At 50.4% G+C, this 24,663-nt stretch overlaps 1 protein-coding gene across 1 annotated transcript; it reads right to left on the bottom strand.

The window, feature by feature from the left end:
* Window positions 1-4,975: 4,975 nt before the first annotated feature.
* PDE334 (ATPase, F0 complex, subunit B/B', bacterial/chloroplast) lies at window positions 4,976-5,907 on the bottom strand. Its single transcript, XM_048715593.2, has one exon. The coding sequence runs from the start codon at window positions 5,779-5,781 to the stop codon at window positions 5,146-5,148; it is 636 nt and encodes a 211-aa protein (XP_048571550.1). The 5' UTR covers window positions 5,782-5,907; the 3' UTR covers window positions 4,976-5,145.
* Window positions 5,908-24,663: the final 18,756 nt, after the last annotated feature.

Below are 24,663 nucleotides of genomic sequence, written 5' to 3'. Positions count from 1 at the left end.
AGAACCATCACTGTCTCATCTGGAAGATTAACTCCCACTCGATTCAAGTGATTTTTGTACTTAGACAATCTGAGCACAAGCTCAACGATTGAGCTTTTCTCCCTTAGTTTGCAGGCTAAGAAAATCGTCGGAGGTCTTATACCTCTTGACGTGGGCACGAGCCTGAAATCCCAATTTCAGCCCTCGAAACATCTCATATGTTTCGCGATGTTTCAAAAATGTCTTTGGTGCCTCAACTCTAAACCGTTTAACTGAACTATCACGTAGTTATCAAAATGTGTATGTCAGATGTTCGCAACATCCATAGACGACGTTCGAGATTCAGCACACTGAGCGTTGCATTAAGGACATAAGCCTTCTATGAAGCAATGAGGACAATCCTCAGTTTACGGACCTAGTCCGCATAATTGCTACTATCAACTTTCAACTAAATTTTCTCTAGGAACATATCTAAATAGTAGAACTAAAGCGTGAGCTACGACATAATTTGCGAAGACATTTTGACTATGTTCAGGATAATTAAGTTCATCTTATGAACTCCCACTCAGATAGACATCCCTCTAGTCATCTAAGTGATTACATGATCCGAGTCAACTAGGCCGTGTCCGATCATCACGTGAGACGGACTAGTCAACATCGGTGAACATCTTCATGTTGATCGTATCTACCATACGACTCATGCTCGACCTTTCGGTCTTCTGTGTTCCGAGGCCATGTCTGTACACATGCTAGGCTCGTCAAGTCAACCTAAGTGTTTCGCGTGTGTAAATCTGTCTTACACCCGTTGTATGTGAACGTAAGAATCTAACACCCGATCATCACGTGGTGCTTCGAAACAACGAACTGTCGCAACGGTGCACAGTTAGGGGGAACACTTTCTTGAAATTATTATGACGGATCATCTTATTTACTACCGTCGTTCTAAGTAAACAAGATGTATAAACATGATAAACATCACATGCAATCAAATAATAGTGACATGATATGGCCAATTTCATATAGCTCCTTTGATCTCCATCTTGGGGCTCCATGATCATCTTGTCACCGGCATGACACCATGATCTCCATCATCATGATCTCCATCATCGTGTCTCCATGAAGTTGTCACGTCATCTATTACTTCTACTACTACAGCTAACGGTTAGCAATAAAGTAAAGTAATTACATGACGTTTATGTTGACACGCAGGTCATAAATAAATTAGGACAACTCATATGGCTCCTGCCGGTTGTCATACTCATCGACATGCAAGTCGTGATTCCTATTACAAGAACATGATCAATCTCATACATCACATATATCATTCACCACATCCTTTTGGCCATATCACATCACATAGCATACCCTGCAAAAACAAGTTAGACGTCCTCTAATTGTTGTTTGCATGTTTTACGTGGCTGCTATGGGTTTCCAGCAAGAACATTTCTTACCTACACAAAAACCACAACGTGATATGCCAATTGCTATTTACCCTTCATAAGGACCCTTTTCATCAAATCCGATCCGACTAAAGTGGGAGAGACAGACACCCGCTAGCCACCTTTATGCAACTAGTGCATGTCAGTCGGTGGAACCAGTCTCACGTAAGAGTACGTGTAAGGTCGGTCCGGGCCGCTTCATCCCACAATGCCACCGAATCAAGATTGGACTAGTAACGGTAAGCATATTGAACAATATCAATGCCCACAACTACTTTGTGTTCTACTCGTGCATAGAAACTACGCATAAACCTGGCTCTGATACCACTGTTGGGGAACGTAGCATAAATTCAAAATTTTCCTACGTGTCACCAAGATCAATCTATGGAGTCATCTAGCAACGAGGGAGGAGTGGATCTACATACCCTTGTAGATCGCGCGCGGAAGCGTTCAAGAGAACGGGGTTGATGGAGTCGTACTCGTCGTGATCCAAATCACCGATGATCCTAGCGCCGAACGGACGGCACCTCCGTGTTCAACACACGTACGGAGCAGCGACGTCTCCTCCTTCTTGATCCAGCAAGGGGGGAGGAGAGGTTGATGGAGATCCAACAACACGACGGCGTGGTGGTGGAAGTAGCGGGATTCCAACAGGGCTTCGCCAAGCGCTGCGGGAGGAGGGAGATGTGTCATGGGAGGGAGAGGGAGGCGCCAGGCCTTAGGTATGGTTGCCCTCCCTTCCCCCCACTATATATAGGGCCAAGGGAGAGGGGGGAGGCGCAGCCTTGGCCCTTCCTCCAAGGAAGGGTGCGGCCAGGGAGGAGTCCCTCCTCCCCAAGGCACCTCGGAGGTGCCTTCCCCCTTTAGGACTCTTCCTCTCCCTTGATTCTTGGCGCATGGGCCTCTTGGGGCTGGTGCCCTTGGCCCATATAGGCCAAGGCGCACCCCCTACAGCCCATGTGGCCCCCCGGGGCAGGTGGCCCCACCCGGTGGACCCCCGGGACCCTTCCGGTGGTCCCGGTACAATACCGGTGACCCCAAAACTTGTCCCGATGGCCAAAATAGCACTTCCTATATATAATTCTTTACCTCCGGACCATTCCGGAACTCCTCGTGACGTCAAGGATCTCATCCGGGACTCCGAAAAACTTTCGGGTTACCGCATACTAATATCTCTACAACCCTAGCGTCACTGAACCTTAAGTGTGTAGACCCTACGGGTTCGGGAGACATGCAGACATGACCGAGATGACTCTCCGGTCAATAACCAACAGCGGGATCTGGATACCCATGTTGTCTCCCACATGTTCCACGATGATCTCATCGGATGAACCACGATGTCAAGGACTTAATCAATCCCGTATACAATTCCCTTTGTCTAGCGGTACGATACTTGCCCGAGATTCGATCGTCGGTATCCCGATACCTTGTTCAATCTCATTACCGGCAAGTCTCTTTACTCGTTCGTAACACATCATCCCGTGATCAACTCCTTGATCACATTGTGCACATTATGATGATGTCCTACCGAGTGGGCCCAGAGATACCTCTCCGTCACACGGAGTGACAAATCCCAGTCTCGATTCGTGCCAACCCAACAGACACTTTCGGAGATACCTGTAGTGTACCTTTATAGCCACCCAGTTACGTTGTGACGTTTGGCACACCCAAAGCACTCCTACGGTATCCGGGAGTTGCACAATCTCATGGTCTAAGGAAATGATACTTGACATTAGAAAAGCTTTAGCATACGAACTACATGATCTTGTGCTAGGCTTAGGATTGGGTCTTGTCCATCACATCATTCTCCTAATGATGTGATCCCGTCATCAACGACATCCAATGTCCATGGTCAGGAAACCGTGACCATCTATTGATCAACGAGCTAGTCAACTAGAGGCTTACTAGGGACATGGTGTTGTCTATGTATCCACACATGTATCTGAGTTTCCTATCAATACAATTCTAGCATGGATAATAAATGATTATCATGAACAAGGAAATATAATAATAATAAATTTATTATTGCCTCTAGGGCATATTTCCAACAGGGCCCACATGAACGTGGGTAGTGGGGCAAGGCTCCTGGTCTAGGCGCACCAAGATCCCCCTAAAAGGAATAATAAAGATCCCTAAAAAGAGGGGATCATGATCGGTGGGGACGGAAAGGAGAGATTTCCTTCCTCTCCCCCTTGGCCAACAACCCGCTTGGGGAGCAAGCCTCCCAGACCTCCCATGCTTGTATAAAGGGGGAGGTGTATGGGGCAGCAACCCTTCCACCCATAGGTGCATCTCCCTCCCGTTACTCCTCCTACTCCTCCGCTTAGTGCTTGGCGAAGCCCTCTCGGCGTTTCGCTGCCACCACCACCAACATGCCATCATGCTGGCCTAGATCCCATCTACCTCTCCACCCTCCCTTGCTGGTTCAAGAAGGCGGAAACGTCACAGAGCCGTACGTGTGCACATCTCGGAGGTGTCGTCCGTTCGGCGCTGGATCGGATTGGATTGCGAAGGGAGTACGACTTTGAGAACCACGATATTTAGACCGTTACAAGGGTATGTAGACACCTTCTCTCTCTCTCTCTCTCGTTGCTAGCATCTCCATAGAATAGATCTTGGGTGTTTTGTAGGAATTTTTTATTTTCCATGCAACGTTCCCCGTCAACAACTAGTCAGTTGGTGTTGCCAAAACCCTTGACATTATGTTTCATGTTGTGAAAGATAAGAGTCCACAATCAAACATATGATGTTTGATTTATAAGTTTTTTGGTTCCACTTACTAAGGCTGACAATTTACCCTTGTATGATAAGATTCCTCGCGTGGGTTAGGAAAGCCCGTGGATCCTGGAAACAAGGACCATTAAATAAACCAACTCCTAAAGTAACATGCTACCCATTTTAAAATAGAATGATATACTATAAGTATTAAGTACAGTGACATTTCATTGACCATTGCAACACCTTAGTTGGTATGTTATTTCTATTAAAAGTGGGCTTATGATGCTTGTTAACCTAATGATCAAGGGGAAGAATACTGAAATTGATCTTAGTTGTAACAACCAGAAAGAGAAAAGGTGGATACGTCCGACGTATGTGTCCTAATAAGGGGCACTAAACCAACGACATGGTCTCGGTCCCGCCTCCATAGAACCTAGTATAAAAGGAAAAGTGCCCCCACCGTCGGAAACTCACTATCCACACGATAATGGAGGTTCCACCTCTAACGCCCGATCCTAGTGAGGTGCTAAAGAAGACGATGGTCCCAAGTATTATCATGGGTTACACCAAGCTTGCATCAAGCAGGCATGGGACTTTACTCGGTACAGGTTCTTGTGAACCCCTCTCTGTTAATCATGTTGTAGGTGGTCTAATGTTAGGCTAATGATTCTATTACAATAATGCTAAAGAATAATGTCTAACAACATGTCATAAACAAAGGACATTCTACTTTAGTATTCCCCCCGTCCTATAATATAAGAGCGTTTTTAACACTATATTTGGGTTCTCCCGGAAATGAATTGGGGATTAAAGGACCACTCAGATTCAGGGCAGAGTAGTGTACAAAAGGATCATTCATTTATACCCGATCACAGAATGTTTGATTCAGTTACATTCTTAGGGGAGGCAGCCCAGTGGGCGTATACATTACACATCAAGAACTAGAAATCTTTACTATGAAACGGGGGATTGCGCCGGCTGCTGCGCGCTGCGTGATCTACTAATGTTTTCACGCGGATGGGAGCACCTTCTTGACGATCTCGTCGCTGAGCGACACGATCTGCGCGTCCAGCGCCTTGATGGCCTCCTCCTTCTGCCCCTCGAGGCTCGCGAGCGCCTCCACGAGCTCTGCCTCCACGCGGCGGCGGCCCTCGTCGAGCTTCGCCTCCAGCTCCGTGGTCGTCTCCTTCTTCATCTTGTTGAGCGCCGCCGCGATCTCCGCGCGAGCCGCCTTGAGAATGGCCTGGGCCTGCTCCTCTAGCTGCCGCACCTCCTCGGAGGCGTCCTTGACGCCGCCGAGCTCCGCGCGGATCTTGGCGTCCCGCTCGTCCATGAACTTGCCCAGCGGCGAGAAGTAGAGCTTGTCCAGCGCCACCATCAGCAGCAGGAACTCGATCGTGATCGCCGGGAGCGTCAGGTTGAAGTCGAACAGCGCAGCCTTCTCCATCTCCACGGCCAGCGCCGGGAGAGGCACGTAGGCGACGGCCGCCGCCGCCGCCGCCGCGGCGAGCCCCGGGAGCTGCTTGAGGAAGGACCGTGGCTGCGGCCTGGGCGGCGGCGCGGGGCTGGAGGAGGCCGCGGGCTTGAGGAGCGCTCGGGGCGGGGAGCAGGAGGTGGTGGCTGCAGCCATCATAGCCGTCGCCATGGGTGGGTGAGCGGGAGGAGGAAGAGGCGCGGTGGTGAGTCGGGTTGTGGCCGTGTGGTGGGGAGAGGGGAGGCGGGCGGCTATCTATCCGAACGGGGTGGCCTCTGGTTTGCCAGCCAACGGAGGCCACACGCTGCCGCTCGCGCTTGCTGCCACTAACGCCTGCCGATATTATAACCTGTTTTGGGGCGTCGGCAAGGGCCCAATGGAGGCCCATGGCCCAGTGCCAGGCTTTTAATGAGTTGGGCCTGTCTGTTTTTTTAGGGGCCTGTCTATGTTTTTTTTAGGGGCCCGGGGAAGAAATAACTAACATGCTAAAGTGTTGCTAGTACTCCTATACACGGCTACTTTTCCCTCAAGGTAGGGTTTCTCTTCCTCTCGGAGGCAACTTCTCGCCGCCGTTGAGATCCACGGTTTTCTTCCTTCCCGCCGGGCTGCGGGGGATCCGACCGGGGCTTCCTGCCCTGACGATCTCTGTTCGCAGGCGGCTTGGGTTAGGTTCCGTCACGAAGGACCCGTTTGTCTCATCAGATCGGGTTAGGTTTAGCGTTCATGGCTGCGGGAGATGCGAGCGGATCGGCTACGGCCGGGGGCTCTTCTTCTGCATCAAAGATTGAGAAACTAATGGTTGAACTAGGCCTTCAGGAGGATGATATGGACAATGTGGTGGTCGATGAGGGATCTGTCCCGGAAGATGCAGCAAGATGGTTGGCAATTGCTCGCGTTCATATTGATAAACCCTATAGCCAGGGCTGGTTTTTCCGCAACATGAGAGCTGCGTGGGATCTAGCTCAAGATGTCAAGTTTAAACCGCTGGAGTCAAATATATACACTTTGCAGTTCCGGTGCCTGGGTAACTGGGAGAGAGTAATGCAAAAGGGGCCATGGAATTTCCGTGGAAACGCTGTTATCATTGCCCCTTACGATGGAGTAACTCAACCGTCCCATGTCAAGCTGGATACACCGGACATATGGATTCAGATCTATGACGTCCCGGATCTCTTTGCCCGTCTGGTTCCTAGTCTTGCAGCTAAAGTGGGGGAAGTTTTGTTCTGTGAAACAGCGACCCATGATTTTACGGGCAATTTCTATCGCGTTTGAGTCAGGATTGATGTGCACAAGCCACTGAAGAATGCGGTTTCCCTGATCAGAAACCAACAGCGACAGATCTACAGGGTAAAGTATGAGCGGCTCCCTGATTGGTGTGCGGTCTGTGGCCACCTAGGACATGTTTTCAAGGAACATGGTAATGGAATCCATCCTAATTCAGCTCTAGTTTTTAAAGAGCCACGAGCTACCTGGGCCATGAGGATTGGAAGAGGACCGGGTGAGAATAGAGGACGACGAGGTGGAAGAAGGGGAGGAAGAGCTGGAGCAAATCGCAATGCTAGGAGGGAGGACACATCAAGTTTTGGCTCAGATGGGGACGAAGACCCGACCCTTGACTCGGCGACCATGGCTCTGGATGATAATAGCAGGAAGAGAACTGAAAGGTATGATTCGGGCAACACCAATATGCCTCCAGAGAAGACACCTATGGACCAGAATCCTCAAAATCTGGCGCTTGTTGTTGTTGGGGGCAATGTGGTCGGTCCGCCTCCGTCGAGGAATCCGAAGAGGTCCAGAATGGGAGATGATGGTCAGGAGATCATTACCACTGCAGTAAAGAATTTGGCAGGCTCCTTCGAGGGGCGCCGCCCGCACCAATGAGTGCCCTCTGCTGGAACTGCCGCTGTGTGGGCAACGCCGCAACAGTCCAAGAACTTCGTGAATTCGCGAGGAAGTTTGCCCCTGCCCTGTTATGTATTGTCAAAACTCAGATAGAGGGATCGAGGGTAGAAACTTTAGCTGGAACGTTGGGCTATGATAGAGCTTATGCAGTGGATAGTAGAGGTCGAAGTGGAGGAATAGGATTGTTTTGGAATGATGTAATAAAGGTTGAAATTCTGGGTTATTCGTGTTATCATCTTGATGTGTCGATTGAAGAAGCAGGTCAGGAGATGTGGCGAATGACATGTGTCTATGGGGAGGCCCAGACCCACCTACGACACCAAACTTGGGAAGTACTGAAGAATATTAGTACTTTGAACTCTCTCCCATGGCTCTGCATGGGGGATTTTAATGAGGTTACGTCCAAACGAACACATGGGTATTGGAGAAAGAAGCAATGCGCAGATTCAGGCATTTCGCGAAACTACAGATGTTTGCATGTAGATTGATATTGGCTATAAGGGCTGGTTTTGGACTTTTGAAAAGAAGGTGGCCGGGGAGACATACACACGTTGCAGGCTCGACCGGGCGTTGGTGAATGCACAGTGGCTAGCTCGGTTTCCCTCAGCAAATTTGGAGCATCACACAGCTGCAACCTCATACCATGGGCCGATCCTCCTTGATCTAGGCCAAGATCAAGAAACTAGAACCAAGTTTGCCTTCAAGTATGAGACCATGTGGGAGAAACATGAGGAACTAACGGGAACTATCAGTTCGGAGTGGGCTGCAGCGGGGCCATGCGTTAATGTGCAGCAGCACCATGACAAGTTGGTGAGCATCTCAAAGGGTCTAACCAACTGGAGCAGGAGGTCTTTTGGGAGTGTCAGAAGAGAGATGAAAGAGTTAAAGAAGAGACTAGACGAGCTTCGGGGTGATCCGTTGCGTACTGCACCCTCACATGTCGAACTAAAAATAAATGAGAGGCTAGTTGAACTCTATCATAGGGAAGAGATAATGTGGAGGCAGCGGGCTCTTACTGACTGGCTAGCCTCGGGAGATAAGAATACAAAGTTCTTTCACTTGCGGGGTAGTCTAAGGAGAAAAAAGTACATGATCCGGGCTCTAGAAGATGCTTTGGGATCAATGGTGACTGATCCGGCTGAGTTGAAAGCCATGGTAAATGAGTTTTACCAAAATCTTTATTCATCAGAAGGAGTTCAGGACATAAGACCGTGTAATGGACCATGTACCCCGGAAGGTGACGGCTACTATGAACAGGGATTTGTGTGCACCTTATACCCATGAGGAGGTGAAGATAGCCCTCTTCCAAATGTTCCCTACTAAAGCCCCGGGGCCAGACGGGTTCCCTGCCCAATTTTATCAGAAGCACTGGGATGTATGTGGAGATGAAGTGACAGATATTGTTCTCAGAATTGTGAGGGGGGGAAGAGAACCCGTCGAGCATTAACGATACGATTCTTGTGCTGATTCCGAAAGTAAACAACCCAACGCTGATGTCGCAGTTCAGACCTATCAGTCTATGCAACATGATCTACAAGATAGCTTCGAAGGTAGTGGCTAACAGGTTAAAACTTGTTTTACCAGAGATAATATCAGTTGAGCAGTCAGCCTTTGTTCCCAGGAGAATGATCATATGTAACGCCCGGATAATTAGGCTACAGTAAAACTCTCCTAATGATGCCATGTCATCGGTGATTACTGTTGCTAAACTTTCGTTAGTTCAAACCGATTCAAAAATCAATTCAGAAAATGGCAAACAACAAAAGTTTTTAAAAGTTGAAACCAAAAATGTTCGGTGGGTGCCAAATATTGCACTGGTAATTATGGTGAAGTAAACACATTTTTAGAAAATGCCTAAATGATTTAAAATGAAATAAAACAGAATAGAAAATAAGTAAAAGAAAGAAAATACAAAAAGAAAAGAAAAACTAAAACTAAAACTAGAAAAAAGGAGAAAGCCCCCTGCCCCTCGGGGCTTCGGCCCGGCAGGCCACAGGCCCAACTGGGCCAAGGCCCACCCCCGCCTATAACCTCCCCCCACTACACCAGACCCCCCCACCGACACGCCCCCCACTTCCCCCGAAATATCTCCCCCTCGCCCCCCCCCCGATCCAGATCAAGATCGGGGTGAGCGCGCCCCGCCGCACCTGGAACCAAGCCGCACGACGCCACCTTGCCGGAGCTCCCCCCCCCCCCCCCCGCCGGACTGCTTCCTCCCCCCTCGACGGCCTGCCTCCCTCTACGCGCGTCGTCCCCGTCGCCCCCCCCCCTCGACCCCCGCTGCCACGGACCCTGCGACCCCCTGTGAGGATTCGCCCCTCTCCCTCGCTTGCTCACCGCGCTGTGCCCGCGCCGTCCGCGCTCTCGCACGCGCCGCGCCCGTCGCGGCCCCTGCTGGCTGCGCCTGGGCCGCGCTCGACCCTGCCTCGCGCCGCCCTGCGCCCGACAACCGCGCCCGCCTGATGTCTACTACACAACCTTCTTCTTGTAGACGTTGTTGGGCCTGCAAGTGCACAGGTTTGTAGGACAGTAGCAAATTTCCCTCAAGTGGATGACCTAAGGTTTATCAATCCGCGAGAGGCGTAGGAGGAAGATGGTCTCTCTCAAACAACCCTGCAACCAAATAACAAAGAGTCTCTTGTGTCCCCAACACACCCAATACAACGGTAAATTGTATAGGTGCACTAGTTCGGCGAAGAGATGGTGATACAAGTGCAAAATAGATAGTAGATATAGGTTTTTGTAATCTGAAAATATAAAAACAGCAAGGTAGCGAGCGGTAAAAGTGAGCGTAAACGGTATTGCAATGATAGGAAACAAGGCCTAGGGTTCATACTTTCACTAGTGTAAGTTCTCTCATCAATAATAACATAGATAGATCATATGACAAGCCCTCAACATGCGACAAAGAGTCACTCCAAAGCCACTAATAGCGGAGAACAAACGTAGAGATTATGGCCGGGTACGAAACCACCACAAAGCTATTCTTTCGGATCAATCTATAAAAGAGTTCGTACTAGAATAGCACCTTAAGATACAAATCAACCAAAACCCTAATGTCACCTAGATACTCCATTGTCACCTCAAGTATCCGTGGGCATGATTATACGATATGCATCACACAATCTCAGATTTATCCAACCAACATCAAAGTACTTCAAAGAGTGCCCCAAAGTTTCTACCGGAGAATCAAGAACGTGTGCCGGCCCCTATGCATAGGTTCCCAATGTCACAAAACCCGCAAGTTGATTACCAAGACATACATCAAGTGTTCTCATAAAGACTCAATCCGATAAGATAACTTCAAAGGGGAAACTCAATTCATCACAAGAGAGTAGAGGGGGAGAAACATCATAAGATCCAACTACAATAGCAAAGCTCGGGATACATCAAGATCGTGCCATAGAGGGAACACGAGAGAGAACACGAGAGAGAGAGAGAGAGAGATCAAACACATAGCTACTGGTACATACCCTCAGCCCCGAGGGTGAACTACTCCCTCCTCGTCATGGATAGCGCCGGGATGATGAAGATGGCCACCGGTGATGGATCCCCCCTCCGGTAGGGTACCGAAAAGGGGTCCCGATTGGTTTTTGGTGGTTCTAGAGGCTTGCGGCGGCGGAACTCCCGATCTATGTTCTGTTCTGGAAGTTTTAGGGTACGACGGTATATATGGGTGAAAGGAGAACGTCGGTGGAGCTACGGGGGCCCCACGAGGCAGGGGGCGCGCCCAGGGGGGAGGGCGCGCCCCCCACCCTCATGAGCACCTCCTGTATCTTCTGACATGGGGTCCAAGTCCATCAGGTGGGTTTCCTTCCAAAAATAACTTCTCTAGTTGATTTCGTTCCGTTCTGACTCCGTCTGATATTCCTTTTCCTCGAAATACTGAAATAGGCATAAAACAACAAATCTGGGCTGGCCCTCTGGTTAATAGGTTAGTCCCAAAAATAATATAAAAGTGGATAATAAAGCCCAATATTGCCTAAAACAGTAGATAAAGTAGCATGGAGCAATCAAAAATTATAGATACGTTGGAGACGTATCACCGCCCGCACGCACTGCTCGCCGTCCTCACCCGCAGCCCCGCCCCCGCGCTCACCACGCCGACGACCGCGCCCCGGCGCCCCTGAACGCGCCCATGGCCGTGCCCCTGCGCCCCTCCTCTCTCTCCCTCGCCCGTGACGGCGCTGGCCTCGCCGTGCGCCGCATGTGCCCCGCCTCGCCCCTCTCTGCTGCGGCCACAGCGCGGCCCCGCTCGCCCACGTCCCGCGCGTGCCCACGCCGTCGCACGCGCTCGCCCCCGCGCTCCGGCCGCCGCTGCTCTCCCTCCGCCGCTGCCGCCGCTGCTGTGCTCCTGCCCCGCCCGCTCGCCTCTGCCGCCTCGCGCGAGGCCGCAACGCGCCTGCTGCTGCCTCCGGCGCCCCCTCCTGCGTCGGCTTCCTTCGCCGGAGACGGCCGGCCGGTGAGCCCCGCCCTGGCCGTCGGTGCCAGTGCCCCCCGTTGCGGCTCGGTTCGCCCTTGTTCGGGCGCCCGCCCGATCCACCCAACGCCCGTGCGCCCGTTTTGCCCCCCGAGCCACTGACCAAATGGCCCCACGGCCTAGAACGTTTTAAAAAAAGGAATTTAAATATATATATATATAATAAATAAATAATTAATAATAAAATTAATTAATTAATTAACTAATTAATTAACTTAATTGATTCTGATTAAACTAGCTAATTAAGATTAATTAATCTAATGACTAATTAACTACTGTTAATTAGCTAACAAAGTATGACAGTGGGGCCCACCCCCCTAATTAATACTAATTAGGTTAATTAAAATGTTTAAATAAAATGTGTCACTCACCAGTGGGACCCATTGGTCAGGTTGATCAGTCAACCCCTGTTGACTGCTGACGTCAGCATGACATCATGCTGATGTCATAAATCCATTTTCGCATTAACTTAAATAATTAATTAAATTTCAGAAATTAGTAAAATCTTTAGAAAATCATATCTTTTAATCCGTAACTCGGATTAAATTATTTTCAACATGAAAGTTGCTCAGAACGACGAGACGAATCCGGATACGTAGCCCGTTCGTCCGCCACGCATCCCTAGCATAGCGAACACGCAACTTTCCCCCTCCGGCTCCTCTGCCCGAAAACGCGAAACACCGAGGATAATTTCCCGGATGTTTCCCCCTTCACCGGTACCACCTCGTACCGCGTTAGGGCACACCTAGCATCACGCTTTGTTATGTCATGCATCGTCATGCATTTGTTTGCATTATATTTATTATTTCTTCCCCCTCTTCTCTCGTTAGACACCGAGACCGACGCCGCTGCTACCCAGTACGACTACGGTGTTGACGACCCCTCTCTCTTGCCAGAGAAACCAGGCAAGCCCCCCCCCTGATCACCAGATATCGCCTACTCTCCTCTATACTGCTTGCATTAGTGTAGTGTAGCATGTTACTGCTTTCCGTTAATCCTATTCTGATGCATAGCCTGTCATTGTTGCTCCAGCTGTTGATACCTTACCTGCAATTCTAAATGCTTAGTATAGGATGCTAGTTTACCATCAGTGGCCCTACATTCTTGTCTGTCTGCCATGCTATACTATCGGGCCGTGATCACTTGGGAGGTGGTCACGGGTATATACTTATACATAATATATGATACTTGTGGTGATTAAAGTCGGGTCGGCTCGTAGGAGTACCCGCGAGTGATTCCGATGTTGGGGGCTGAAGGGGCAGGTGGCTCCATCCCGGTAGAGGTGGGCCTGAGTTCCCGAAGGCCCCCGATGGTTACACTGTGGTGGAGCGACAGGGCAGGTTGACACCACTTAGGAGAGAGGTGGGTCTGGCCCTGGTCGGCATCCGTGGTTATTTCAGAATAACACGCTTAACGAGATCTTGGTATTTGATCTGAGTCTGGCTACTGGCCTATACGCACTAACCATCTACGCGGGGACAGTTATGGGCACTCGACGTCATGGTATTAGCCGGAGCCTTCGTGACGTCAGCGACTGAGCGGCGCGCACCGGGTTGGACCGTGTAACACAACTTCCTTTGTAATGGAGGTTGCTAGGTCTGCTCTCCGGCCGCGTACGCAACGTGCAGGTGTGCAATGGGCGATGGGCCCAGACCCCTGCGCCATAGGATTTAGACCGGGGTGCTGACCTCTCTGTTGTGCGTAGGTAGGGCTGCGACGTGTTGATCTTCCGAGGCCGGGCATGACCCAGGAAAGTGTGTCCGGCCAAATGGGATCGAACGTGTTGGGTTATGTGGTGCACCCCTGCAGGGAAGTTGATCTATTCGAATAGCTGTGTCCCTCGGTAAAAGGACGACCCGGAGTTGTACCTTGACCTTATGACAACTAGAACCGGATACGTAATAAAAACACACCCTTCCAAGTGCCAGATACAACCGGTGATCGCTCTCTCACAGGGCGACGAGGGGAGGATCATCGGTTAGGTTTATGCTATGCGATGATACTTGGAGGACTTCAGTCTACTCTCTTCTACATGCTGCAAGACCGAGGCTCCCAGAAGCATAGTCTTCGAAAGGACTAGCTATCCCCCTCTTATTCTAGCTTTCTGCAGTTCAGTCCACATATAATAGCCTTATTCCAGTTGATACCAATGCATACATATGTAGTGTAGCTCCTTGCTTGCGAGTACTTTGGATGAGTACTCACGGTTGCTTTTCTCCCCCTTTTCCCCTTTCCTATACCCGATTGCTGCGACCAGACGTTGGAGCCCAGGAGCCAGACGCCACCGTCGACGGCGACTACTACTACACTGGGGGTGCCTACTACTACGTGCAGCCCGCTGACGGCGACCAGGAGTAGTTTAGGAGGATCCCAGGCAGGAGGCCTGCGCCTCTTTCGATCTGTATCCCAGTTTGTGCTAGCCTTCTTAAGGCAAACTTGTTTAACTTATGTCTGTACTCAGATATTGTTGCTTCCGCTGACTCGTCTATGATCGAGCTCTTGTATTCGAGCCCTCGAGGCCCCTGGCTTGTAATATGATGCTTGTATGACTTATTTTATTTGTAGAGTTGTGTTGTGATATCTTCCCGTGAGTCCCTGATCTTGATCGTACCCGTTTGCGTGTATGATTAGTGTACGATCGAATCGGGGGCGTCACAAGTTGGTATCAGAGCCGACTACCTGTAGGAATCCCCCTTCCACACTCCTTGGCCGAAGTTGAGTCTAGACATTACAAAAACTTTTAGTAACATGGTTGTGTGCCTTACGGGCCCACGTCGTCATCTGGGTGGTATTAGGATCTTTTACTCCTCGATCCTTACTCTGGGACTCTGAACTCTCTCCTACTCGGGTTAAACGATTTTACTAACTTTAACACTAGGATCCCGTGACCACGTTCACCCCAAAGTTGGATAATCCCTAGTTATTCTTTAGAGTAGTATTTGAACATTATCCACATTGTCATTTGACTCCTGTGAAAACATCTTTGTTTTCAGATGGAACCCACGAGGCAGGTCGTGCGCCACACGACGGCCATTGGTGCCTCAGGATCACCTGCTGTGTTGGTTGAGATGATGACCTACCTGGGTTATTGCTGGCACCCTGAGTACATCGTCTATGAGGAGTATCAGGGCTTCAACCAGGAGCAGTACCGTGCCATCGTCCACCTCTACTCTCGGGAGTATGACTCCACTACCGTGCTGCACACTGCTCATGGTGTTGGAGTGACTATCGATATGGCGGTCCACGATGCTGCTTATGCTGCTCTGACACGTCTTCGTGGAGAGTATCAGGAGCTGGACACCTCCCCCTTCAGGCACATTGCTATCGCATCCGATGTTGGTGCGGAGGGTTACTACACTGCAGCCTACTCCACTGTCACCCGAGAGCCCTTCTACCATCAGAACCTGGTTCTGCATGCTGATGGGCTGGATAGAGCTAACCGAGCTCTTCGCCACAAGTTGTACACCAGCCGTCAGCACCTGTATCATGCTCTGATGCTGTTGCACCCCGCTGTCCGATCTGGTGATCTGTCGCGTTCTGCGATCTACCCTGCCAGGACCATGATGCCCCAGGGCGTCGGCTGGCTAGATGTGGGAGGCTACTCTCCTGCACTTGGTCCTCTCCTACCACTTGCGCATCGGATTCCGCACCAAAGTATCCGCGGACCCCAGGCTACTCGCGTGGAGGTCTTCCCTTCGCATCACAACCAGCTGTCGGGCTACACCTACCTCCGCAGTACCGCGTGGGACTGATGTAGACTTGCTTGTTAGTGTTAGATGCATTCGCCGCGAGCCTGTGTGCTGCCTATGATGTCTTAGTCTATGTACTGAACTCTATGCATGATCTCTTTTGTAAGATATGCTGACTACTATGTAGTATCTATCGTGCTGCTTTCGTTGTGCATGTTTCATCATGAATGATTCTTGTCTTTGCAAATTTCTCAATGTTGAACTACCCCTGTTTTATATTAGCAGGATGGTTAGACCAGGTGGTCGTGGTCGTGGTGGCAACGCCCCACCACCGCCTGAGTACATGGCTGGGATGACGCAACAGTTTGAGCTGAATCGTCAGTTCATGGAGAATATTATGGCTCAGTTTCCTCGCCCCAATATGAACCAGCAACCAACCCAAGTGACTATGCAGAATTTCATGCGCCTCAACCCAACCGTGTACCGCAGCTCAACTCAGCCTCTTGATGCTGGTGACTGGCTCCATGACATCACCTATGAGATGGAGTCTGCTGATGAAGCCCCTGCAAGCTACGTCACCTTTGCTTCTTTCTTCCTAAAAGGACCCACAGCTCAATGGTGGGACAGCCACAGGCGTACTCTGCCAACTGGAACAATCATCACCTGGCCAGACTTCCAAGCTGCCTTCCGTGCTCGCTTCATTCCTCAGGGAGTAATGGACCGGAAGAAGCGTGAGTTCCGCAACCTCACCCAAGGCAACAAAACTGTGGAAGCTTATCAGCGGGAGTTTCTGGATCTGTCCCGCTATGCTGAAGAAGACATTGCAACTGATGCACGCAGACAGGAGAAGTTCCGTGATGGCCTTCAAGCTGCTATCAAGCTCGCACTTCTAGTGCATGACTTTGCTGATTTCGCCACCCTAGTGAACAAGGCCATCAATGTCGAAACTAGTCTGCAGGAATACCAGAGCTCTCACAGGCGCAACCGTGACACGGGCTCATGTTCAGGCCCGTCCTCGCAGAAGCATAAGATATGGATTCCCAACAGCATGTACCAGCCAACTGCACCTGCCCCAAGGCAGTCCTATGCTGCACCTCGTCTGCCTGCTCCACCAACTAGGCAGCCAAGGCTTCCAGCTCCACCACCCCAAGCTCCCGTTCTCACTCCCAATAATGGTCTGTGCTACAAGTGTGGCCAACCTGGTCACCTTGCCAGGAACTGCTATCAGAATCAGAACCAGAATCAACTGGCCCTCCCCATAGCTGGTCGTGGAAGCAACCAGCCTCGCAATAACAATGCCAAGTCTTATGGTCGTGTTCATGCCAACCACGTTGATCTCAATGAAGTTCTAGACCAGCCTGCTACCATGATGGGTACACTCCTCGTAAACTCAGTACCTGCATCTGTTTTATTCGATTCAGGAGCATCCCATTCATTCATGTCAGAAGATTTTGCATACAAGCATGACGTTAAATGTGAGGAGATGAACACTTCGGTGTTGGTAAAAACCCCCGTGGGACAATGCCAAACCTCACTGGTTGGCATCGATGTCCCCGTGGAAATCGAAGGGCTGGAATTCTATGCCTCTCCCATTATCCTGAAGTCGTCTAACATCGACCTCATTCTGGGAATGGATTGGTCGAAAGCGCATACTTCTTCTATAGTTTGCGCCACTAAGGTCGTCCATCTGCTACACCCTTTTGACGAAATAATAGCTTACCAAGCTCATCTAGTTCAGAACGCCGAGGCACGGCTTTATGCCTTGAATGCGTTGAACGCTGCACCACTCGAGGGCATTGAAAACATTCCCGTCGTTCGTGAATTCCAAGATGTCTTCCCAGAAGAACTTCCAGGGATTCCCCCTGCTAGAGCTGTCGAATTCATCATCGACTTGAAACCCGGCACCACCCCTATAGCTAAACGACCCTACAAGATGCTGCCGCATGAACTCATTGAGCTTAAGGAGGAAATCGACAAATCTCTTGTCAAAGGTTTCATTCGCCCAAGTTGCTCTCCTTGGGGAGCACCTTCTCTCTTTGTTAAGAAGAAGGATGGGACAAACCGATTAGTCCAAGACTACCGTCCTATAAACCAAGCTACCATTCAGAATAAATATCCTCTTCCTCGGATCAATGATCTTTATGATCAACTGGCTGGCTCATCAGTGTTCTCCAAACTCGACTTGAGGTTGGGTTACCACCAGATCCGTGTTCGTGAAGAGGACATCCCAGAAAACCGCCTTCGTGACTCGGTATGGATCATACGAGTACACCGTCATGTCATTCGGCTTAACGAATGCTCCCGCCACCTTCTCCCGTCTGATGAATTATATATTCATGGATTACCTCGACAAGTTCGTTGTGGTATATTTGGACGATATCCTTGTATTTTCCAAGAACAAGGAAGAACATGTTGAACATCTTCGTCTTGTGCTGGAAAAGCTTCGAGAGCATCAGCTGTATGCTAAGTATTCCAAGTGAGAATTCTGGCTCCCCGAAGTAACCTATCTTGGGCATGTCATCTCCAAGGATGGTATTGCCGTCAACCCTGAACGAGTTCAGACTATTCTCGATTGGACTCCTCCGAAGAATGTCAAGCAAGTCCGAAGTTTTCTCGGTCTCGCCAGCTATTGCCGTCGATTCGTCGAGAACTTCTCCAAGATTGCCAGACCTCTGACTAATCTGTTGCATAAGGGTGTCAAGTTCGACTGGAAAGACAAGTGTCAGGAAAGTTTCCAGGCGCTCAAAGACAAGTTAACTTCTGCCCCAGTGCTTGCTCCACCTGATACTAAGAAGGACTTTGTCATTTACTGCGACGCTTCCCGTCAAGGATTAGGCTGTGTCCTAATGCAAGAGCACAGAGTGATTGCTTATGCCTCTCGTCAACTGCGCCCTCACGAAGAAAACTACCCAGTTCATGACCTCGAGCTTGCTGCTGTCATTCATGCACTGAAGCAGTGGCGACATTACCTTCTCGGTAATCATTGCGAAATCTTCACCGACCACCAAAGTCTGAAGTATCTGTTTACTCAGCCAGATCTGAACCTCCGTCAGCAGAGATGGATGGAGACTGTTGCAGACTTTGATGTGGGTATATCCTATACCCCCGGCAAGGCTAATGTAATGGTTGATGCCTTGAGCCGCAAGTCTTACTGCAACCACCTCCAGGTTCACAAAGTTCAGCCCTCGCTTGTCGAAAAATTAGGAAGCTGAACCTTCATATTGTTCCTCCTGGAGCACTCGCTCCCCCTCCCCCGGAGTTCCGCAAGATGAATCTTCTTGTTGTTACTAAGGGTTCTCTAAATACCCTGGCTGTCGTACCAGATCTCGTAGCTGGTATAAAGACTATTCAAGGTTATGACTCTGAAGTCCATAAGATTAAATGCCATCTAGCAAAAGGAAAGCCCTCATTCTTCACTATCGCCGACGATGGCACCTTGTACTTCAAAGGCCGCCTAGTGGTACCATGTTCGAAGAAAAACCTGGATAAGACTAAAAGGGTTATGCAAGAAGCTCATGATACGCCTCTGTCCATCCATCCTGGTAGTACAGAGATGTACCAGGATATTCGTCAAAGATTCTGGTGGTCTAATATGAAGCAGGACATTGCTCGTTATGTTGCTGAGTGTGACGTTTGTCGCCGTATCAAAGCAGAGCATCAAAGGCCTGCTGGAACTCTGCAACCTATCTCTATTCCTGAATGGAAATGGGACCATGTTGAAATGGACTTCGTCACTGGATTTCCCAAATCGCAGAAAGGTAATGATGCTATTCTTGTCGTCATTGACCGGCTTTCCAAAGTTGCCCATTTTCTGGCAGTCAAAGAGACAATCACTGCTAGTCAGCTTGCTACTCTCTACATGGCCAGAATTGTTTCACTTCACGGTATTCCACTGGTTATCAGTTCAGACCGTGGCAGCTTATTCACTTCAAGATTCTGGGCAAGTTTCCAAGAAGCTATGGGGACTCATCTGTCGTTCAGTACTGCGTTTCATCCTCAGTCGCAAGGACAGGTTGAACGTGTCAACCAAGTTCTCGAAGACATGCTTCGAGCTTGTGTAATTTCATTCGGCAAGAAATGGGAGGAACCTCTTCCATATGCCGAGTTCTCTTATAATAATAGCTATCAAGCTAGTCTGAAGATGTCCCCCTTCGAAGTGCTATATGGACGAAAGTGTCGGACCCCTCTGAACTGGTCAGAAACTGGGGAACGTCCACTCTTCGGTCCGGATATTATCCAACAAGCCGAAGAACAAGTTCGCATTATTCGCGAGAATCTCAAGACTGCTCAGTCACGTCAGAAAAGTCAGTATGACCGTCATCACCAAGACATGGTCTATCAACCTGGCGAAAAGGCTTATCTTCGAGTTACACCAATGAAGGGTGCTCACCGCTTCAGGATCAAGGGCAAGCTAGCTCCTCGCTATATCGGTCCCTTCACTATTCTCGAAAGGCGTGAAAAGTTGGCATATCAACTGGAGCTTCCGCCGAACCTTTCTCAAGTTCACGATGTGTTCCATGTGTCACAACTCTGCCGTTGCTTCAAGGATCCAATCCGAGCGGTGGATCATGAAGTGCTCGAATTGCAACAGGACCTCTCCTATAAAGAGCATCCGGTCCGCATTCTTGACCAAGCTGAACGCCGCACACGTCAGAAGGCGATCAAATTCCTCAAAGTCCAGTGGTCGAATCACTCTGAAGAACAAGCCACTTGGGAACGCGAGGACCGCCTGCGTGATGAATACCCCGCACTGTTTCCTTCTACCTCCTAAATCTCGGGACGAGATTTCTTGTAGTGGAGGAGATTTGTAACGCCCGGATAATTAGGCTACAGTAAAACTCTCCTAATGATGCCATGTCATCGGTGATTACTGTTGCTAAACTTTCGTTAGTTCAAACCGATTCAAAAATCAATTCAGAAAATGGCAAACAACAAAAGTTTTTAAAAGTTGAAACCAAAAATGATCGGTGGGTGCCAAATATTGCACTGGTAATTATGGTGAAGTAAACACATTTTTAAAAAATGCCTAAATGATTTAAAATGAAATAAAACAGAATAGAAAATAAGTAAAAGAAAGAAAATACAAAAAGAAAAGAAAAACTAAAACTAAAACTAGAAAAAAGGAGAAAGCCCCCTGCCCCTCGGGGCTTCGGCCCAGCAGGCCACAGGCCCAACTGGGCCAAGGCCCACCCCCGCCTATAACCTCCCCCCACTCCACTAGACCCCCCCATCGACACGCCCCCACTTCCCCCGAAATATCTCCCCCTCGCCCCCCCCCCGATCCAGATTGGGATCGGGGCGAGCGTGCCCCGCCGCGCCTGGAACCAAGCCGCACGACGCCACCTCGCCGGAGCTTCCCCCCACCGGACTGCTTCCTCCCCCCTCGACGGCCTGCCTCCCTCTACGCGCGTCGTCCCCATCGCCCCCCCCCCTCGACCCCCGCTGCCACAGACCCTACGACCCCCTGTGAGGATTCGCCCCTCTCCCTCGCTTGCTCACCGCGCCATGCCCGCGCCGTCTGCGCTCTCGCATGCGACGCGCCCGCCGGCGGCCCCTGCTGGCTGCGCCCGGGCCGCGCTCGACCCCGCCTCGCGCCGCCCTGCACCCGACGACCGCGCCCGCCCGCACGCACTGCTCGCCGTCCTCACCCGCGGCCCCGCCCCCGCGCTCACCACGCCTACGACCGCGCCCCGGCGCCCCTGAACGCGCCCATGGCCGCGCCCCCGCGCCCCTCCTCTCTCTTCCTCGCCCGCGACGGCGCTGGCCTCGCCGTGCGCCGCATGTGCCCCGCCTCGCCCCTCTCTGTCGCGGCCACAGCGCGGCCCCGCTCGCCCACGTCCCGCACGTGCCCGCGCCATCGCACGCGCTCGCCCGCGCGCTCCGGCCGCCACTGCTCTCCCTCCGCCACTGTTGCCGCTGCTGTGGTCCTGCCTCGCCCGCTCGCCTCTGCTGCCTCGCGCGAGGCCGCAGCGCGCCTGCTGCTGCCTCCGGCGCCCCCTCCTGCGTCGGCTTCCTTCGCCGGAGACGGCCGGCCGGTGAGCCCCGCCCTGGCCGCCGGCGCCAGTGCCCCCCCGTTGCGGCTTGGTTCGCCCTCGTTTGGGCGCCCGCCCGATCCGCCCAACGCCCGTGCGCCCGTTATGCCCCCTGGGCCACTGACCAAATGGCCCCACGGCCCAGAACGTTTTAAAAAAAGGAATTTAAATAAATATATATAAAATAAATAAATAGTAAATAATATAATATAATATAATTAATTAACTTAATTAATTCTGATTAAACTAGCTAATTAAGATTAATTAATCTAATGACTAATTAACCTGATTAACTACTGTTAATTAGCTAACAAAGTATGACAGTGGGGCCCACCCCCCTAATTAATACTAATTAGGTTAATTAAAATGTTTAATTAAAATGTGTCACTCACCAGTGGGACCCATTGGTCAGGTTGACCAGTCAACCCCTGTTGACTGCTGACGTCAGCATGACATCATGCTGATGTCATAAATCCATTTTCGCATTAACTTAAATAATTAATTAAATTTTAGAAATTAGTAAAATCTTTAGAAAATCATATCTTTTAATCCGTAACTCGGATTAAATTATTTTCAACATGAAAGTTGCTCAGAACGATGAGACGAATCCGGATACGCAGCCCGTTCGTCCGCCACGCATCCCTAGCATAGCGAACACGCAACTTTCCCCCTCCGGCTCCTCTACCCGAAAATGTGAAACACCGAGGATAATTTCCCGGATGTTTTCCCCCTTCACCGGTACCACCTCGTACCGCGTTAGGGCACACCTAGCATCATGCTTTGTTATGTCATGCATTGCCATGCATTTGTTTGCATTATATTTATTGTTTCTTCCCCCTCTTCTCTCGTTAGACACCGAGACCGACGCCGCTGCTACCCAGTACGACTACGGTGTTGACGACCCCTCTCTCTTGCCAGAGCAACCAGGCAAGCCCCCCCCCCCCTTGGTCACCAGATATCGCCTACTCTCCTCTATACTGCTTGCATTAGTGTAGTGTAGCATGTTACTGCTTTCCGTTAATCCTATTCTGATGCATAGCCTGTCATTGTTGCTCCAGCTGTTGATACCTTACCTGCAATTCTAAATGCTTAGTATAGGATGCTAGTTTACCATCACTGGCCCTACATTCTTGTCTGTCTGCCATGTTATATTATCGGTCCGTGATCACTTGGGAGGTGGTCATGGGTATATACTTATACATAATATATGATACTTGTGGTGATTAAAGTCGGGTCGGCTCGTAGGAGTACCCGCGAGTGATTCCGATGTTGGGGGCTGAAGGGGCAGGTGGCTCCATCCCGGTAGAGGTGGGCCTGAGTTCCCGAAGGCCCCCGACAGTTACACTGTGGCGGAGCGACAGGGCAGGTTGAGACCACCTAGGAGAGAGGTGGGCCTGGCCCTGGTCGGCGTCCGAGGTTATTTCAGAATAACATGCTTAACGAGATCTTGGTATTTGATTTGAGTCTGGCTACTGGCCTATACGCACTAACCATCTACGCGGGGACAGTTATGGGCACTCGACGTCGTGTTATCAGCCGAAGCCTTCGTGACGTCAGCGACTGAGCGGCGCGCGCCGGGTTGGACCGCGTAACGCAACTTCCTTTGTAATGGAGGTTGCTAGGTCTGCTCTCCGGCCGCGTACGCAACGTGCAGGTGTGCAATGGGCGATGGGCCCAGACCCCTGCGCCATAGGATTTAGACTGATGTGCTGACCTCTCTGTTGTGCTTAGGTAGGGCTGCGACGTGTTGATCTTCCGAGGCCGGGCATGACCCAGGAAAGTGTGTCCGGCCAAATGGGATCGAGCGTGTTGGGTTATGTGGTGCACCCCTGCAGGGAAGTTGATCTATTCGAATACCGTGTCCCTCGGTAAAAGGACGACCCGGAGTTGTACCTTGACCTTATGACAACTAGAACCGGATACTTAATAAAACACACCCTTCCAAGTGCCAGATACAACCGGTGATCGCGCTCTCACAGGGCGACGAGGGGAGGATCATCGGTTAGGTTTATGCTATGCGATGATACTTGGAGGACTTCAGTCTACTCTCTTCTACATGCTGCAAGACGGAGGCTCCCAGAAGCGTAGTCTTCGAAAGGACTGGCTATCCCCCTCTTATTCCGGCTTTCTGCAGTTCAGTCCACATATAATAGCCTTATTCCAGTTGATACCAATGCATCCATATGTAGTGTAGCTCCTTGCTTGCGAGTACTTTGGATGAGTACTCACGGTTGCTTTTCTCCCCCTTTTCCCCTTTCCTATACCCGATTGTTGTGACCAGACGTTGGAGCCCAGGAGCCAGACGCCACCGTCGACGATGACTACTACTACACTGGGGGTGCCTACTACTACGTGCAGCCCGCTGACGGCGACCAGGAGTAGTTTAGGAGGATCCCAGGCAGGAGGCCTGTGCCTCTTTCGATCTGTATCCCAGTTTGTGCTAGCCTTCTTAAGGCAAACTTGTTTAACTTATGTCTGTACTCAGATATTGTTGCTTCCGCTGACTCGTCTATGATCGAGCTCTTGTATTCGAGCCCTCGAGGCCCCTGGCTTGTAATATGATGCTTGTATGACTTGTTTTATTTGTAGAGTTGTGTTGTGATATCTTCCCGTGAGTCCCTGATCTTGATCGTACCCGTTTGCGTGTATGATTAGTGTACGATCGAATCGGGGGCGTCACATCATAGATAATATTATTTGCGCTTATGAGTGCTTACATTTTATGAAGTGCAACAGATCGAAGAATAACAGTTTTTGTGCTCTAAAACTGGACATGATGAAAGCCTATGATAGGCTGGAGTGGTCATACCTCTGGGCCATTATGAGTAAGTTGGGTTTTGCTCAGTCTTGGATTGACACGGTTATGGCTATGGTTTCATCGATTTCCTTTTCAGTTCTTTTTAATGGGGAAAAGTTAGAAAGTTTCATTCCCACGAGAGGTATTCGGCAG

The sequence above is a fragment of the Triticum urartu genome, chromosome 4A, assembly GCF_056163025.1.
Source record: "Triticum urartu cultivar PI428250 chromosome 4A, HENAU_Tu73, whole genome shotgun sequence".
Lineage (NCBI taxonomy): Eukaryota > Viridiplantae > Streptophyta > Magnoliopsida > Poales > Poaceae > Triticum > Triticum urartu.
Note: the sequence above shows the minus strand (reverse complement) of the source record. Positions and strands in the feature narration are given on the sequence as shown.

What these genes read in the sequence shown, in the direction of transcription:
- PDE334 (XM_048715593.2), bottom strand. Translation starts at nt 5,781, where the DNA reads ATGGCGACGGCTATGATGGCTGCAGCCACCACCTCCTGCTCCCCGCCC.